Source organism: Sinohyriopsis cumingii, chromosome 19 (genome assembly GCF_028554795.1).
Source record: "Sinohyriopsis cumingii isolate HCF-2022 chromosome 19, ASM2855479v2, whole genome shotgun sequence".
Lineage (NCBI taxonomy): Eukaryota > Metazoa > Mollusca > Bivalvia > Unionida > Unionidae > Sinohyriopsis > Sinohyriopsis cumingii.
Genome location: NC_142979.1, coordinates 16,382,948 through 16,401,719, shown reverse-complemented (window position 1 = coordinate 16,401,719; position 18,772 = coordinate 16,382,948). Strand labels below are relative to the sequence as shown.

General features: G+C 33.4%; 1 protein-coding gene across 6 annotated transcripts in view; it reads left to right on the top strand.

Annotated features, from left to right (window-relative positions):
* Window positions 1-18,772, top strand: part of LOC149775190 (sin3 histone deacetylase corepressor complex component SDS3-like) — a 56,227-nt gene that overhangs the window by 15,991 nt on the left and 21,464 nt on the right. For 4 of the 6 annotated variants that reach the window (XM_089944099.1, XM_089944102.1, XM_089944098.1 and 1 more), the window contains exons 4-6: window positions 8,093-8,152; window positions 12,564-12,660; window positions 16,911-16,955. In XM_089944099.1, coding sequence (XP_089800225.1) covers window positions 8,093-8,152; window positions 12,564-12,660; window positions 16,911-16,955 — 202 coding nt within the window. The remainder of the gene's footprint in view (window positions 1-8,092; window positions 8,153-12,563; window positions 12,661-16,910; window positions 16,956-18,772) is intronic. The other 2 variants (XM_089944101.1, XM_089944100.1) reach the window with 1 other exon arrangement.

The following is an 18,772-nucleotide window of genomic DNA, read 5'->3' as shown; positions in this document are numbered from 1 at the left end:
GGGTCCCAGCTTCAAGTTGTCCAAAGGCTTACAAAATCAATGAGAGGGAAATATTACCAAGTCAACTTTGATAACTATTTTACATCTATAGTCTGGTACAAAGGTTGTTGAGACATGGTATCTATGCTAGTGGCACCATAAAAAAACAACTAAAGGAATTAAATACCTCTCCAACATGAAGCAAAGAGACGGGATGGAAACCTGTCACACTGTGGAAGACAAAAAATCATGTTTTCGTTCTATCCACAGCAGCAGACCAACCATCATTGATATTGCCAACCAGAAACAGAAAGATGGAACAATGTGACAGGTCAAAGGGCGGTCAGAAACTACCAGGATTACTACCAAGGGGTTGACATATGTGACTAACTCTTGGCCAAACATGCAATTGGAAGAACATCTAATAAATGGTGGAATTATATGTTTCATTTTATTGTTAACATCTATATCATCAATGCCTTTATCACAGTGGTGGAGAGTCTCCCCAGGGTGAAGAAAAAAGGAGGAGATGAAGAAAGATTTTTGAATCTGTTTGGCCAAGCAGCTATTGGAAGTTTTTAATGTAGGAAGGTTGCCATGCACTGAAAATCTGTAAGCTCAGTGACACTGGCCAATATTGACACACACACACAGACTACACAAACTTAAATTTAAGGAAAAAATCAATCTGCAAATACTGCACCAAGCATGGAGAAAAAAAAAGAGAAAACCAAATTTGGCTGTGTCAGTTGCAGTGTCCATCTCCGCAGCATAGAATGTCACAGTGTTTCATCAAAGCAGGGTCATTGATAAGGAGTAGCTATGATGTGCTCCAATACAGTTGTAGATAGTTTGTTATTTTCATATTTTTGGTGTGTTTTTTTCCTTGATGAATCCAATACATGTATTTTGACAAGTGATTTACTAGTGAGATATTGATATCTGAGATCAGCTTATCAGTGGAATGAAAGATAATTTTAAAAAAAAATAAACATGTATAACTAGATAGATTTACCCTATGCCTAACCACAACAACGACAAATAACAATAACCCACTTTGAAATATGTTTGTAATAACTTAATATGCCTAAGTATATAAAGCAGGCCAAGTGAATGAATAACTTGAGAAAATATGTTGTTGGCAATTAAACTGTGCTTGAAAATTCTGTAAGTGATAACATAAGTGCAAATATTTTCAGGCTCTAAATATATAATAACCTTAGACAATTGATCTTTTATTGTATTGTTGCAGATAAAACATTACCTTAGCTAGTCATGGATGAAGAACTGAAGCATTAAAGTCTGTGTATGAAGGAAATTGATTTCTAACTGAATTACTACACATTAAAGTCTGTGTATGAAGGAAATTGATTTCTAACTGAATTACTACACATTAAAGTCTGTGTATAAAGGAAATTGATTTCTGACTGATTTACTACACATTAAAGTCTGTATATGAAGGAAATTGATTTCTAACTGAATTACTACACATTAAAGTCTGTGTATGAAGGAAATTGATTTCTAACTGAATTACAGTAAAACCTGTTATGAGAGACCGCCCCTTCTGCCAACCAAAAGCGGTCTCTCAAGACAGGTGGTCTCTCATAAGAGGTGTGTGAAAATGGACTGGTTTTCAGGGTCAATAGTTAGCATTGTTGAAAAATAAATAATACCCATACTCACTGTACATGTATCATATCCTTTATTCATGAATCATGTTAAATAATGCATGCATTCCTCTCAAAATATCTTTATATAATAAAGATATACATCTATCAAACGAGAATAAAATTTATATTTCAACATCACATTAATATCTACAAAAAATTAACAGTTAGATATGATGTATATATCTTATTTTATACACTTATTCACTTGTTTTTTTTAAAGAAATCCATTATGCTTCTTTGTTGACATGTTTTACTCAGCTATTTGGTCTGAACATGTATCTCAATTATTGCCCTTTCATGAATCAACTTCCCACTTACTGGTATGTTTTTACTCCTTGCGACACAAAACCACTCCCATACTCGCTCGTTCAGATCTCCATAAACTGTCCGTCGTGCCGTGGCATATTTCCTCTGTGCTTGTGCACCTTTCTGCCATTTGTTTCTAATGGACTTCTTGTCTTTGATTACATTTTGAACTTGCGTTTTACCGACGCTTAAGTTGACTGCTATTTTGCGAGTGGTCTCGCCTTTTTCATTTCTTTCAATGACATTAATCCTTTCTTCCAGTGTTAAAATTTTTCTTTTTTTCAGCGGAGATTCTGCCGTTGTTATTAGTGTTGACGTTATAAAGACTATTGGTTTTGATCAGGTTTTGGAGAATTGTGGAATAAATATATATTATGTACCAATGAATGAAACCAAAAGACATAATTAACTCATCAGGAAACAATACTGTACATTTATTCTGAGACGAAGTTTAAATCAACAGCGTTATAGCTCGATAAACAAATGTTCCGACCATCTGCACCCATGTAAACAGATTGTGGCTTGGTGAAACACTAACAAAAGAAATAAAAAATAATTTTAAAAAAATCCGGAAATGATTCTCACTTACTAGTATTAAAGACAATGAGCTCATTCACCCTCCAGGCATTATGGATTAACTGGAAAGCAAACGATGTACTCAAACCAACACTGAAGCCCTTTCAAACGATTTCTCACTTGGACATAAGGACTACCGACGTTTTGTGAGTTTTCATACAGATAAAGAAAAAATACAAACCTCTAAATTGACTGCGTATATCCATCATTACTCCCTTTGATGTTACTCTTACTGGCTATTCACATGACTTCGGCACTACAATGGCGGTTAGTGACATGTACTTTAGTCTGGTTTACTGCAGTTTACAAATGACACCGTACGCTGGAGTTGTAAATTTCAGAAAACTGGTACTGTAGCAAGACAAATTATTTTTAAATACTTTATTAGAGCAATCTTTGCTATTTATGCAGTCTTTGTTACAAAGGATTAAATGATGGTTAGAGGTGTTTATCCCGATATATGGTTGTTCAACTATAGTGTTATTTAATGTGCACTTTGTTTGCATACTACATTTATCCCGAGCTCTAGTGTTTACAAAGGATTAAGTTAAGGTCAGTGGTGTCAATCTGTTTTGATTTTTTGGCGATGCGGTCGTTCATAGCAGTGTCAAAATGCATATTTTGCCAAGAAATTGCGGTCGCTGGTCGCGTTCAGCAGGTGGTCGTTCATAACAGAGCGTTTATATAGTAAAATCGATCCGTGCATTACGATTGTGGTCGGAAATGACAGGTGGTCGCTCATAGCAGAGGTCGCTCATGACAGGTTTTACTGTACTACACATTAAAGTCTATGTATGAAGGAAATTGATTTCTAACTGAATTACTACACATTAAAGTCTGTGTATAAAGGAAATTGATTTCTAACTGAATTACTACACATTAAAGTCTGTGTATGAAGGAAATTGATTTCTGACTGAATTACTACACATTAAAGTCTGTATAAAGGAAATTGATTTCTAACTGAATTACTACACATTAAAGTCTATGTATGAAGGAAATTGATTTCTAACTAATTACTACACATTAAAGTCTGTGTATGAAGGAAATTGATTTCTGACTGAATTACTACACATTAAAGTCTGTGTATGAAGGAAATTGATTTCTGACTGAATTACTACACATTAAAGTCTGTGTATGAAGGAAATTGATTTCTGACTGAATTACTACACATTAAAGTCTGTGTATAAAGGAAATTGATTTCTGACTGAATTACTACACATTAAAGTCGGTGTATGAAGGAAATTGATTTCTGACTGAATTACTACACATTAAAGTCTGTGTATGAAGGAAATTGATTTCTAACTGAATTACTACACATTAAAAGTCTGTGTATGAAGGAAATTGATTTCTGACTGAATTACTACACATTAAAGTCTGTGTATGAAGGAAATTGATTTCTGACTGAATTACTACACATTAAAGTCTGTGTATGAAGGAAATTGATTTCTAACTGAATTACTACACATTAAAGTCTGCGTATGAAGGAAATTGATTTCTGACTGAATTACTACACATTAAAGTCTGTGTATAAAGGAAATTGATTTCTGACTGATTTACTACACATTAGTGTCTGTGTGTGAAGGAAATTGATTTCTAACTGAATTACTACACATTAAAGTCTGTATATGAAGAAAATTGATTTCTAACTGAATTACTACACATTAAAGTCTGTATATGAAGGAAATTGAATTCTAACTGAATTACTACACATTAAAGTCTGTGTATAAAGGAAATTGATTTCTAACTGAATTACTACACATTAAAGTCTGTATATGAAGGAAATTGATTTCTAACTGAATTACTACACGTTAAAGTCTGTGTATGAAGGAAATTGATTTCTGACTGAATTACTACACAACCAAGAGTAAATTGATTGAGTAAGTTGATTTCTGACTGAATTACTAAACAACCAAGAGTAAGACTGAATTACTAAACAACCAAGAGTAAATTGGCGCCATGCATTCCATGTTGGTGCATCTATGTTTAGAAACAGTGATATGATGATACGCATTTTAGCTTTGCTACAATGATTGATAGAATTGCAAATTAATGGTTTTGATATTTATGTAAATAGTTCCGGTAGCCTAATTGGGTAGAGCGTCCACCTTAGATGTGGGAAGTTGTGGGTTCGAACCCTAAGAGAGTCATACCAAAGACTTTAAAAATGGTACTTGGAGCTGCCTCACATGGCACTCAGCACTTACAGGTTAGTGTTAGGACTGGTTAGCATGGTGTCAAGATAATGTGACTGGGTGGGACATGATACCACATGTCTGTGGCATGATACCCCAGTGCTAGACATTGCTATAAACTGCTACACTGCAGACATTGTAGCAATATGACTCAGATTCTTAAAGCTACATTAAAAAATTAAAAAATCTGAATATTTTTGTATGTACTTGTAATTTAGGTTAGATATGATTTGTTTCGCTACTATTATTGTATTTTCAGTAAAATGAATGATGTAAGAAAACAACCATGACTCTATAGCACTTTTTGAGTCCTCCAACTTCGCTTTGTCCCTTATGTTTCAGACTGAAATGTTTTATTTTTTTTAGCCACATAATTTATTTAGATTATGCTTTTTACAAATTCTATATTTCCCTTAATGTCTTTGCCAAAGAATTCCAAATACAGCCAATCCAATGAATAGGTACTGCCACCATTAGTACCTTTATGCTCATTGACAGGTTCACTTACGATCTCAGAATTGTGAAGACAATGCAAGCACAGCCATGAATGTCTGCACAAACTATAATTTATAAAATGCTTTCACTCAGTATGTTGATAAAATACATATATAGTAATTACATAATGGTGTTTTAAGTTTTGAAGCACAAATTGGTATGTTTTCACAAAGATGTATGTAACATGTTATTTTTCATCATGAAATGATAACAAATAATGAGTTGCAGAAGAGATAACAAATGCTAACATGCAGTGGAAAAGAGGCAATGCAAGAACATAATTTATTGAAGATGAAGTTGCCTTACAGCTTATGTTTTTTTTCTTCTGGGAGGCAAGACTGGTATCATGAAATATCATATGAGGGTTAGAGTTTTGTATGGGAAGCAAAGGGTTACAGTCAAATAAATCCATATACAACTATGTAATATCATATTTTGAGTCAAATAAATCCATATACAACTATGTACTATCATATTTTGAGTTAAATAAATCCATATACAACTATGTAATACCATATTTTGAGTCAAATAACTCAATATACAATTATGTAATATCATATTTTGAGTCAAATAAATCCATATACAACTATATAATATCATATTTTGAGTCAAATAAAAGTGGGAGCTAAGATCATGACATCACTAGAGTTTGATCTTTTTGTATCAAAAAATGATGAAAAGTTAAGAAAAGATTATACTGATATCTTTACCAAATAGTATATATACAGATATTTGTATATGTTTACAGTATTGATACCGATATTTGTATATGTTTACAGGATAGATACAGGTTTTTATGTATATTTATAGGACAGATACAGGTAATTGTTTATGCTTACGGTATAGATACAGGTATTTTTGTATACATTTACAGTATAGAATCAGTACAGGTTTTTATATATATTTACAGTATATTTGTTCTTGGTATCCTGAATGGCCAACACAAACTGACTTTCAAACATTGGTAGCACTTGGATTGGCAAAATTTTATTCCACTTGTGCTTCCAATATAATTGTCACAGTATTACATTCAATGTTTTGTCGTATCTCAGCCATAAGAACTGGTTCAACCATTTCCTGTTGAAAATTCTGACTTCGGAGTCAGAGTTACATCCATATCATCTCTCTTTCTGTCATTCAGAGTTTCATGCTGATAAACTCATTTTCTTAAATTCAGAGTTTCATCTCAATCAACTCTCATTCTCTTATTCATGTTGTTAGTGCTATCTATGACAACCATGGCAAAAATAATGATGTTTTGTCTTTCCTATCAGCTTATTGTTATATAATTAATCAGCAGCAATTTATGTAATCATAAGAATTGACTGTTTTTACTAGGGAACAATAATTAACAAAAGCTCAGATAGGTGTTCTGTTTGCTTGATTGATCTTTCCTTTCCTGTGGTTCTCTGCATCATTTCTTTAATTTGAAAGAAAGCCACTCCTGCAGCCATGCTTTTTATCTGTTGGGTTTTTTACAAAGATTTGGATGAATTTGATCATGAGCAAGAGACTACATATTCATTTTACCTTTATTATTAGAAAGTATTTCTTTTCCTCCAGATATTGTGAAGTTGGTAAAAATCAACAGACTGGAAAGTTTGGGAGATACTTCACATGGGATGTGTTTTTACAGTACTCTACAAGTCTGCTTAGTGATATGGTCAACTGTTATGGTATATAAGTCTGTTGAAATGACATCAGGCTTACTTGGGTCTCTTGTTACTGCAGGCAAATATTTTTGGAGACTAGACTTCAGGGTTGTTTGAGACAGACCCCAGGGCAGTCATTCAGTTAGAGGGTTTGGTCAAATCCAGGAGATTAGCTTTCATATCTCTGTCATGTTACGCTTAGTTTTACACATTTGTCTGTCGTGATCAGCAAATATAGCCATTTGAATTCATCTATGTCATGACTATCAGATACAGCCATTTTTGGGTCTCAGATATGTATAGCATATTAGCAATTTGTGTGATATTTTTTATTAGCATTATGTTTATTTTATAAATATTATGCTACTGTGTGAATAAAAATTATGTAGAAATTACATACCCATAAAAAATATTTCAGTTTTCAGTATGCAAGTGTCTCATTTTTCACTCATTTGTGAATTATAAAATTTCTACTTCAGCTCTTTGTCAGTACAGGTATGATATAACCTTATGTTAGAAATATTACATTTTGGCACTTATTGTGTGGTCATGCTGTAATAATGAAATGTTTTCATGAAAATTTGTGAAATTGAGTACCCACCCCAAACATTATTAAATTTATGTGTTATTTAGTACCCATCCCAAACATTGTTATTAAATTTGTGTGTTATTTATTACCAATCCCAAACACTGTATTGCCAGTTCTGATACCATTTTATTCAAATATTATTCTACAAGGAGAGACTTTATTATGCATAGACCACATTAAGCTAGTAAATACAATAAAGATATAACTGTTGTTATGAGTGCTGAGAAATTGAAATTAATATGTAGTAATAGTTTATAAATTGGAACTTATATCTTCCCCTCCCACCCCAAATCAATACAGCACACATTATAACACTGTCATTGGGAGTCATAGAGCATACTGCCTTTTTGAGACTGTACAACCACTTGAAATGGTATGCATGCTTATATTTCAACTATATTTACAAGTGAATGTGTGTTTGAGCAAGTATGTATGGTTTTGTGATTGCAATAGTGTTGGCACTTTTCTTTGATGCCCAAGATTTTTAGTAGCAATTTACAATACCAGATTATGGTCTATATATGTTTTAGCGTAAATATGGTGTTCTTGATTTTAGAGTAAATATGGTGTACATATTTCTTTGAACCTGTTATGTCGTACCTTTTAACTAACATTGTTCTTTTTAACTTCCAGTTGGAAATTGTAGAAAGAGAGTATGTCAAAGAGAAAAAACTGTCAGTTAAAGAATTTGAGGTAAGAATTTAAGCTATTATAGTTGCCTTTCTTACAAAAATTAAAATATTAAATCAGTGATCATCTCAGTCTGTAATCAAATAATTAGCAATTTTCAAATGTTACTGCTTATTCTGTTTGAAAGAATTGTCTTGTTTCTAATTTCTGTGTTGAGTAGTAGTTAGTGTGCTGGTCTTGAAACCAGATGGGTGCCAATTCCATTCCTACCCAGACCAGGCCAGGTCAGAAACCATGGTCTGTCTCTGTGAAAGGCACTCTTTTCCAATCCTGTTTTGATGAAGATGAAAAACAGCATTGATGTTTTTGTCTTGCTTGTGTTATTGAATGGTAATGAATATGTGCCACTTTTTATACGCCTGCCATAAGGCAGAGTATATCATGTTATGATATCTGTTCATTCATTTCACTTCCACACATTAACTTGAGTACTACACCATTTACAATTGTGGAAACCTTTTTTGGAATCCAGATATTAAGGTCACATGGCCTAAAGAAAAGTAAACTTTTTCCACACAATATGTTGACTGTGACTAGATTTGTAAATGGTTTGCATTTGAGATAAAAGATGCCTGTTATGGTCACAGTTACTCTAACAAGAAAAATGGTTTCCACATGAGATCTTGAGTTCTTTATATCCAGTGTTGACCAAATGTTATAGATGACTTGTACTTGAGATAAGGAAGACATCTATCCAACTTAGGGTCAAAAGTCAAAGGTTTAGGTCAAGGAATTGAACAATTTACACAAAAGCTATCAGATGCCTTGAATAAACCCTGTAGATAGCTTGCAATTGAGAAAGGATGGCACCTCTTAATTTTGGGGTTAAAAGATAAAAAGCAATGTTGTTGGGACTCCAAGAAGGAAAATAGTTTATAAAAGGTCATGTGCCACAAACCATGACCAAACTCTGTGGATGTTTCTCACTTGGGGTAAGGAAGAAGCCTGTTTGATTTGGGGGTCAAAGGTCACTGACTGAAAGAATGAAAAATGGTTCTACACAAAAGATTCAATTATCACCCACATATCTTCACCAGAGTTTGTGGATAACTTGTATGTTGGGTGAGAACGAAGGGTTGATATGCACAAAAAGGTCAAGGTCACTGTGACTGATAGAAGAAACGTGGTTTTTGCATAATATTGTTATTGCTACTCCTCCTGGACTTATGGTCATCTCATCATGGGGTTTACACTAAGACTTAGGGTCATCTCATCATAGGGTTTGCACTAAGACTTAGGGTCATCTCATCATGGGGTTTGCACTAAGACTTAGGGTCATCTCATCATGGGGTTTGCACTAAGACTTAGGGTCATCTCATCATGGGGTTTTCACTAAGAGACTTATTATGCATACATGCCAACCAGCTTTTGGCATAATTATTATGCTTTTTTCCACTAAATTATGTTTATGTGTATATGTATTGGGATTACACGTTTTTGGTATATCCACCTCCCAAAAAAAATTAATCATTTGTTTTTCTCATTTTTATTAACATCCCATGAATCTTTCAGACCGTATTCTTGAAAAGATGGCCTCTATGTAACTACAACTTATGAGTGCGCTTGTCCATAGACTTGAATACACCTTCCTAACAGTTATGTTCTATTTATAGCATCTGCCCTATTTGCAAGAAACACGCTGGTGTCTACTTAAACTTTTGACCTCGGTTTCTATTTATAGCAGCTGTATGGCTTAGTTAGAAGAGAACAGACTGGTTTTCTAATTTTTAATCTTTGCTCGCAGATTCTTTGTTCTAATTCATATCTGGTACAGAACCAGTCTGTAGGTATTTGGTGCTAAAAGTCGAGTCAGATTTATTCTAGTTGATGTGTGTGTTAGAGCAAAAATGTTTTTCAAATAATTTCACAGATGGATTAGAAAAAGATGAAAAACCCATTCAAAGATGAATACACAACACAGTGTTCCATTCTAGGGCAGCTTCATGTCCATTGCAGGCTGTGTGTAAAGGATTTTAATATTGGTCCTCATGGTAAAACAAAAATACCTTGAATTATCTCGTTTTACTAACTCCAAGACTAAGGTAACTTAATTTTTACAGCAGAAATAAACTGTTGACACAAAATGTATTAATGTAGAGGCGTCATTTACCGAGTTCTTAATAGCGCATAGACTACCCCTAGCAGTAGAAGACTACATTGGTCCTTTGTTTCCTAATTCCAAAATTCTGATTGCAGAAAATATGCATGTGCAATAACAAAATCATCAAATATTGTTAGGTGTTTAGCAGAAGATAAATCACTTTAAATTGCAGAAGCCATGAAAATTCATAAAGGAGTTGCATTCTATACTTTGAAAACTGTCTCCATCAGTGTATATATCAGGTTGTCCCTGTTGTATGATGCACCTTGCTGCAGGAAAGGCTGCTGATAAATTAGAAGGAGAACCCCTGAAGTATCAAGCTGGCATTCTACCTGATGATGTACTTATGCGGACAGAGTTAATGTGCAATGGCACCTCATTTCCCAGCTAAAAGACCCAATAACTGGAAGATATAAATTTCCTCTTCTTTGTCATGTTATGAAAGGAATATTGGTTCTTTACCATTCTAATGCTGACTGTGAGAGATTGTTCAGTATTGTTAACAAAAATAAAACTGAATTCAGATCCAGGCTCAGTATGCCAGTACTTAGTGCTGGTTTTCAAAACATAATCTCAGCTGGTACAAGATGTTTTGAAATGCAGTATGAGAGTCTGTTGTTTTTAAAGCTCAAATTGTTATACATGAAAACTTGTAACAGTAATTGATGTTAAAAGAGCAGAAGGGGTAAATTGATCATTTTGTACATAAGCTTATTGAATTTTATTATGCTATATGTGGATTACTCTTTTTCTGCACAGATTACTCTTTTTCCTCGCCAGGGGTTGGAATGTATGGTTATATTGTCGAGTTGGTCCTAAATACAAATGGTGCCAATCTCAAATCTAATATGGCTACCACAATAACCCTCTTAAAAATCTTGTTATTGCTGCTTCTGAACAGAAAGTCATATCAGTATGGGGTTTTGACCACAAGGCTTTTAATGATGTCTAGTTTGTCCTAAATGATAATGCTTTCACTTGGTCATCCAATATGCCTGTCACAGTGGCTATTTTGAAAATCTTGTTATTGCTACTCATTCTGAATATCAAACATGGAGATTTCACTAAAAGACTTCTTATTATGTCTGGCTGGTCCAGAATTAAAATGATGCCAATCTGACATCCAGTACAGCAGCCTTCTTCTTGTTATTGCTAATCTGCCTGAGTGGAAAAGCCACAGCTTCATAACGTTTTCACCACAAGATTTCTTATGATATCTTATTGGCACTAATTGGCACTGAATGAAAAAGTGCTGCTTCCCAGACATCCAATATGGTTATCACAGTGGCCATTATGAAACTGTTGTTATTGCTCTGAAATATGAGATCAGTTTGGCCCTAAATGAAAAAGGGGGCCATTTCAGTTTCCAGTAAGGCCAGCATAGCAGTAAACTTGAAAATCTTGTTATTTTTGCTTGATCTGAATGGAAAGTGATGTCAGCAGGGGGTTTCTTCATAAGACTTCCTTTGGTGTCTAGTTGGTCTTATGCCAAAATTGTGCTGATATCCAGAATAGGCACCAAAGTTGCCATCTTGAAAATCTTATTGCTATGTATTATAATCCAATATGGCATCTATGGCAGCCATCTTGAAAATCTTATTGCTATGTATTATTATCCGGTATGGCATCTGTGGCAGCCATCTTAAAAATCTTATTGCTATGTATTATTATCCAGTATGGCACCTATGGCAGCCATCTTGAAAATCTTATTGCTATGTATTATAATCCAGTATGGCACCTATGGCAGCCATCTTGAAAATCTTATTGCTATGTATTATAATCCAGTATAGCACCTATGGCAGTCATCTTGAAAATCTTATTGCTATGTATTATAATCCAGTATGGCACCTATGGCAGCCATCTTGACAATCTTATTGCTATGTATTATAATCCAGTATGGCACCTATGGCAGCCATCTTAAAAATCTTGTTATAGCTACTCCTTCCCTGTGAAACAATATATTGACATGAGGTTTTCAGAGGAGGATATGTTAAAATATCCTGATTGAAAGTTGTACCAGTCTGACCTCAAATATGGTTGCCATAGTGAACATGCTGAAAATACTTGACTAATTCTCCAGAAATGGATGGTCATATCAGCAAGGGGTTTTGATCAAAATCTTATAATGGTGTCTAGTTTGTCCAAAATGAAGACGCTACCAATCTTTCACCCATTATGGCTACTACAATATCTAGTTTGAATTTTAGGAAAGCTGGCTTCCAAAAGAATAACATTAATTTGATGCAGTGCTGACTATTAGTTTGCTACAAGTTTGTCAGTACCTTTTACTGGTATTGTTTTCATTTATTTCAGGAAAAGAAGATTGAACTGAAGGAAATTTTAATTTATGATCTTGAGGACAAAAAGCGTAATGTTGACACTGAGCGGAATACAATGGAATTGACTGGCGGTAATAAGAATAAACTTTAAATCTTTACAAGTAGTGTAATAATAGGTTATTGTATTTATGCTGTTTTGATACCATGTGGAAGAGTTGTTTTGGCATCTGGTCTAAGATTGTGACTTGTCCAACCATGGACCCTATTTGTCCTATCATTCCTATAAAATGTATTACATGCTATAAAGAAAAGTCTCCCATAATATCTACATTTAAAATACTTTCAACTTGTGTTTTTCAGCTATGCAAGTGTTCTGTTCAAATCTGTGAAATTGAACATCTAGAAACATGTCATATACAATTTTTATGCGTAATGCACATCGGTGCTGGATGAAATTTTTTTTCTAACAAGCTTAGGGCAGATCACTTGCCCTGATGTAAAATCCACTTTTTACTGTTAATTTTACACGCCGTACTCATTTTTAAAAAAATTAATGGTTGGTACCTTATCCTTTTTGTAATGTACATGCACAGGCCTTTGAAACTCTGTCACTGTAGTAAGAAATTTTTAGAATGTATGAGTAAAAAATGCACAGAAATAATCATAAAATGTAGAAAGGTTTGTAGCCAATTGGTGGCGGGGGGGCAGAAAGAATTCTTAATTTTTTCGATGTCATTCGAAATATTTTAAAAAATTCTACCATGCTCAAAGAAATGAGTGCCAGTCATCAGTCCACCATGGCAGCATGCATTGTAAAAACAGCACTTCCAAGTAATCCAGAAGAGATCACTGTTGAAAACAACATGAAAAAACTCATTGTGACTCCATTTCAAAGGTCAAGGTCACATTTGTATGCTGCAGAATAGTTGCTTAGTATTTTTAAATCCAAAGTGTTTTATAAAAGTTACTAAACAGTGCAGTCTTTCTTTATTTACAAATCTATACATTCATTACTCATATTAATCTTGTGATTATAAGGTTGAATTCATAACAGACTCTCAGTAATTTCCATATCTGGATTTCCCCTGAATCACTCAGTATATTTTTTTTATATCCTGTCCATATTAGGCTTGGAATGTGGCAGACACAGAACTTCAAATCTGCTTTCAAATAAGGCGTTCAGAATGGGCATGTTTGTTACAGAATGTCTGATCTCAGTCTCAAATGAGGCATTCAGAGTGGGCATGTTTGTTACAGAATGTCTAATCCCAGTCAAAAATGAGACCGTCAAAGTGGGCATGGTTGTTACAGAAGAATTGTTACTCCTATACAAAAAACAGTTGAGGCAAAATTGAAAAGGTTTCTGCCTAAATCATTTTTCTCTTCTTTTTTTTTATAAAACTCACCTTTGCCAAAGGTTGGTTGACTTTTTCTCGAGTCATTATAGACCACCTTTGGTCCCTGTATTACTTATGAATATGAATATTCCACCTTTGGCAATAAACTCTCCAAATTATAAAATATTTACAGCTTTTTGTTTGCATGTCTTTCATAATCGGATTACCCAGCATGCATCATTGCATTGGTTGCATTGGTGGAACAGTTCCAGTTCCCATGAGACTGGTCCTTGCTGGTTTCTGTAATGTATGGATAGAACACATACAAAAATAGTTTTTTGTTTTAAAGAAATTTTTAAGCAACATAATTAAAAGAGCAATATCATTCAACTTTAAAAACGGTATGTGCAGTAAATGGCATTGAAAGTGGCAATTTTTTCCTGCCACTGGCAGAATCACTTGTATGGTTCTGTGCCATATGTTTTTCTTTTTCATATTGGAAAAATATTTAATTTGCATCCTGAAATTATCCAATTTTTTTTTTTAAGCCCCAAAAATTATTAAGAAATTCCAATTTTTCCAATTAATATTTGCACTAGAGTGAGCCATGCCAAATCCAAAGAGAGTCCACTGGAGATATATCAGACAGTATATATATGATAACCTGTTTATTGTATGCTCATTTATATTTAGCATTAGTTGCCATTTTGCAAAACTTTATTATCATTAATTAATTTTAGTTGTTTACTCACCTTCATATACTGATGCACATGAATCTGTTAATACACGTGAAGATTTTAATATACATGAATGTTAATACAAACACAAATATGTTAATACACATGAATATGATAATATACATGAATATGTTAATACATATGCATATCTTAATACACATGAATATGTTAATACACATGAATATTTTGATATATATGAATGTTAATACACATGAATATATTAATACATATGAATTTGATAATACACATGAATATGTTAATACATATGAAAATGATAATACACATGAACATGTTAATACACATGAATATTTTGATATATATGAATGTTAATACACATGTTTATACACATGAATTTTGATAATATGCATGAATATGTTAATACACATGAATATATTTGTTGAGTTAAATTGACAGTAGGGAGCTGTTATTGTCATAATAAAGAAGTTATGACACCTTAATTTCCTAACATGCATACTTTTTGACAATATTTACTGCTGGACGAAAACATACAGTTTAACGTGTATGTTAACGCAATGAGATTAAATTGGATTATATACTAAACTTGTTAAGACAGGGATAATTAAATTAACCCTACAATTTTATTGTTGTTTTGTCATATCCAGATATTGTTACAACAGATACATAATATAAAATGAACTTTATAATTTGACTGCGCATCATAATAATGTTTATTAGAATGTTTTGAAGACATTAAATTTCATCAGTTTTGTCCAATATGAGTGCTTTTAAGTTTTGGTGATTTAAACTTTGCAGTAACACAGGTACATGGAGGTTTTTATACTGGCATTACCAACTTGCAGTAGGTTTACTTTCTCATCGTGTCAGTGTAGGTGGGATATGTAGGATTTGTTATATTATCATTGAACTAAGTTATTGTCTTGTGTCATTGTAGGTGGGACATGCAGGGTTTGACACACTGTTATATTATTGTTGAATTAAGTTATTGTCTTGGATCAGTGTAGGTAGGACATTCAGGGTTTTTCTTACAGCAGTTTCAGTTGGCTAAGAACTGTGTAAATTGTAGACTAATACAGAATCAGAGTGTTGTATTGTTCTGTGCCTGTGGACAAGAATTTTGTATTGGTATGCATATTTTTGATACTATATGATTAATATATGTTGTATTTGGAAAGTTTCACAAGTTTTGGTTCTTAATGCAATCCACAGGATCTGAATTGGGAAATTTTTTCCCAATAATTGTAATCATATGCCAGTAGTCATACATGAATCAGTACACTCATAAGAAGGACTTGTGATAGCACTAACCTGTCCAGTTTTAGGTCTCACACAACTATTTTGAATTCAGTCTGTGTCATCTTATAAAATATTTCAAATTTTTTACAAAAATGGGAAAAGGTCTTTAAATTTCAATTTGTAGATTTTTCCTAGGCACATAAAATAGCATAGAGAAATTATATGTTGTGCAGTACTTAACAAAGTTACTGCCCCTTGAAATAATCAAAAATGCATGATAGCAGGGTGCTTGAATTACCTCTTACATCTCATCATTATTTTAACAGGCAGTCTGGTGATAGTGCCCCAATAAAGTGGGATAAATATCTGCCATTATTTTTACACCCAGTCTGGTGATAGTGCCCCAATAATGTGGTATAAATATCTACCATTATTTTAATAGCCAGTCTGTTGATAGTACCCTAATAAAGTGGTATAAATATCCTCCATTATTTTAATAGCCAGTCTGGTGATAGTGCCCCAATAAAGTGGTATAAATATCTACCATTATTTTAATAGCCAGTCTGTTGATAGTGCCCCAGTAAAGTGGTACAGATACCTGCCAATGCATGAAAAATGTGAAAGCAATTAGCATCATTCTAGGCTGCCTGGCACACTTAAAAATAATTTTTTAAAAACTAGGTGTTTACTGTCTTCCATGATTTAAGGACTAGCTGGAAATGGCATCACATTACTTTCATCCTACCAAATGCATATATGACTGCAGTTAGGCTTCATGTATGATGTGAAGTTTTCTTTTTGAGAGGATATCAAATCTATGCACTGATGGTTCACGTTACAGGGATTTTCTTAGCCTTTGAAATCCAGTTATGCTCAGCAATCACAAGACTAAATGTATCCCACCTCAAAGTTATGCCACACCTGTTCAAACTGAAAACAATATTCCAGCTTGAAATAGATTACCCACCCCTGCCACTTGTTTATAGGTCTCTTTTCTTACCAAAACAATGAATGAATTAAATGTAGAGGAGTTTTTTTGTTGTTTGGAAAGCTAATACTTGTTAATTTATGATTGTTCAATTTATGTACCAGTATCAAAGACTTGGCTCCCCCGAGAAGGAAGAAACATTTATTTCGGTATGTATAGGATTAAAAAACATGTCAGCACAATACAGACTATATGGTGCTGATACTGTCTTTAGTCACAGTTGTATTTGTACAATAGTTGTTGAGAAAAGAGACTAATTCAGCATTCTCATTACATGAAATAGAGGATTGTTCCACTGCTTTTTATCCCACTGACTGTACCAGAGATATAGTGAATGCAGTGTCTGTCTGTCTGTCCATCCATTTATAGATAATGTGCTTTTTGCAGCATAACTTTAGTTTGCTTTGGTCTTGTTTTTTTTTTTTTTCTCAAAACATATTTGGTTTACCAATTGAGAGATGCAGAAGCCAATAAAATTTTACACTTGCATAATTGGCAGCGTTCATTAGAAAATCCCCTGGCAATAATTCATTAGATCAGAATGCAAATGATGCAGATCTGACCACATACATATTTATGTTTGTGAAGGAGGTTTGTAAACCAGACTTAATTGATCCAGAGGTCAAGTCAAAGGTCACTGCTTGCAATTTTTTGCTTTATTGACTTTATGAATACATGTACAACTGAATTTTGATCCAGATTTACATTTCAATAACATGTGGATAGTTATCACTCTGCTGTTGATTTTAAAATCAGCGGTCTCAGTTTAGGATTTTAATTTATTGGCTCGTAAAGCATGAAAACACAAACAAGTGTGAATCTATTTTATTATTTAATCCAAATTGTGCATATATCTAAAGACTACATTTACCTTGAATGATACCACTTAGATATCTAAGTTCTTTTCACCAAGAAATAATACTTAGAGATTTATAAAAACATAGCACGTGGTTATATCTTGAGATTGCCTGTGGCAAGTTAAGTGATCTTTGATCAGTGATATCAGGTTCGAAGTCAAAGGTCATTATAAAGAATGTAATTCTGCACTTAAAGATTTCTTGTGAAGCTGTTACCTCTAATGTGAAGCTGTTACCTCTAATGTGATAAAATAGTTTTGGTATATTGGATTTTCATAAGAATTTCGGATATGGTCTCAGCACATAGCAGTTTAACGGACTTGTCTTGGATGAATAGAAATTCATTTTGAGCTGAACAGCATCAGTCTCATCAACAGACTTTTGTTTTACAAATAATGCAGACCAGAAATAAATCATAGCCACAATTGCCAAAAATAGAAAAATCTTTTTATTACTTTGTCTCAAAACTTGCTTAAAATTTTACCATATTTTACAAAACGTCATGGCATAAAGGGCATTCATATTTGTGCAAATGATGCCAATCTGCCTTCAGATATGGCCACCATTAAAAAGTAATAGGAAAATCTTTTATTACTTATAAAAAACTGCTTATCATAATTTGACAGCAAGCAATCAGTTTTCATCCTAACCCCAATTTCTTGTTTGAATACCCTTGCATTAGGCTTTTATATACATGTTAGTAAGCTGAGCAATCATAGGCCCACTTGAGTCTTATGTTATGTAAAAGTTTCACAGAATTGTTGAAATATGGGCCTCACTTATTTTAGTGGATGATAAATTTTAATATTATTTATTCTTGTATGATCTCTAAGTCTGAATCCCTACAGTATCACCATTGCTAAAATAACATGCTACGTGGTCAAAGGTTTATTATAATAACACAGCAGAACAATTTGATCACAGTAAAGGTGTAAACATAAGTAACACAAAAGACCGATTTGATCACAGTAAAGGTGTAAACATAAATAACACAGAAGACCAATTTGGTTACAATAAATGTGTCAATATAAATAACACAGAAGACCAATTTGGTCACAATAAATGTGTAAATATAAATAATACAGAAGACCAATTTGATCACAATAATG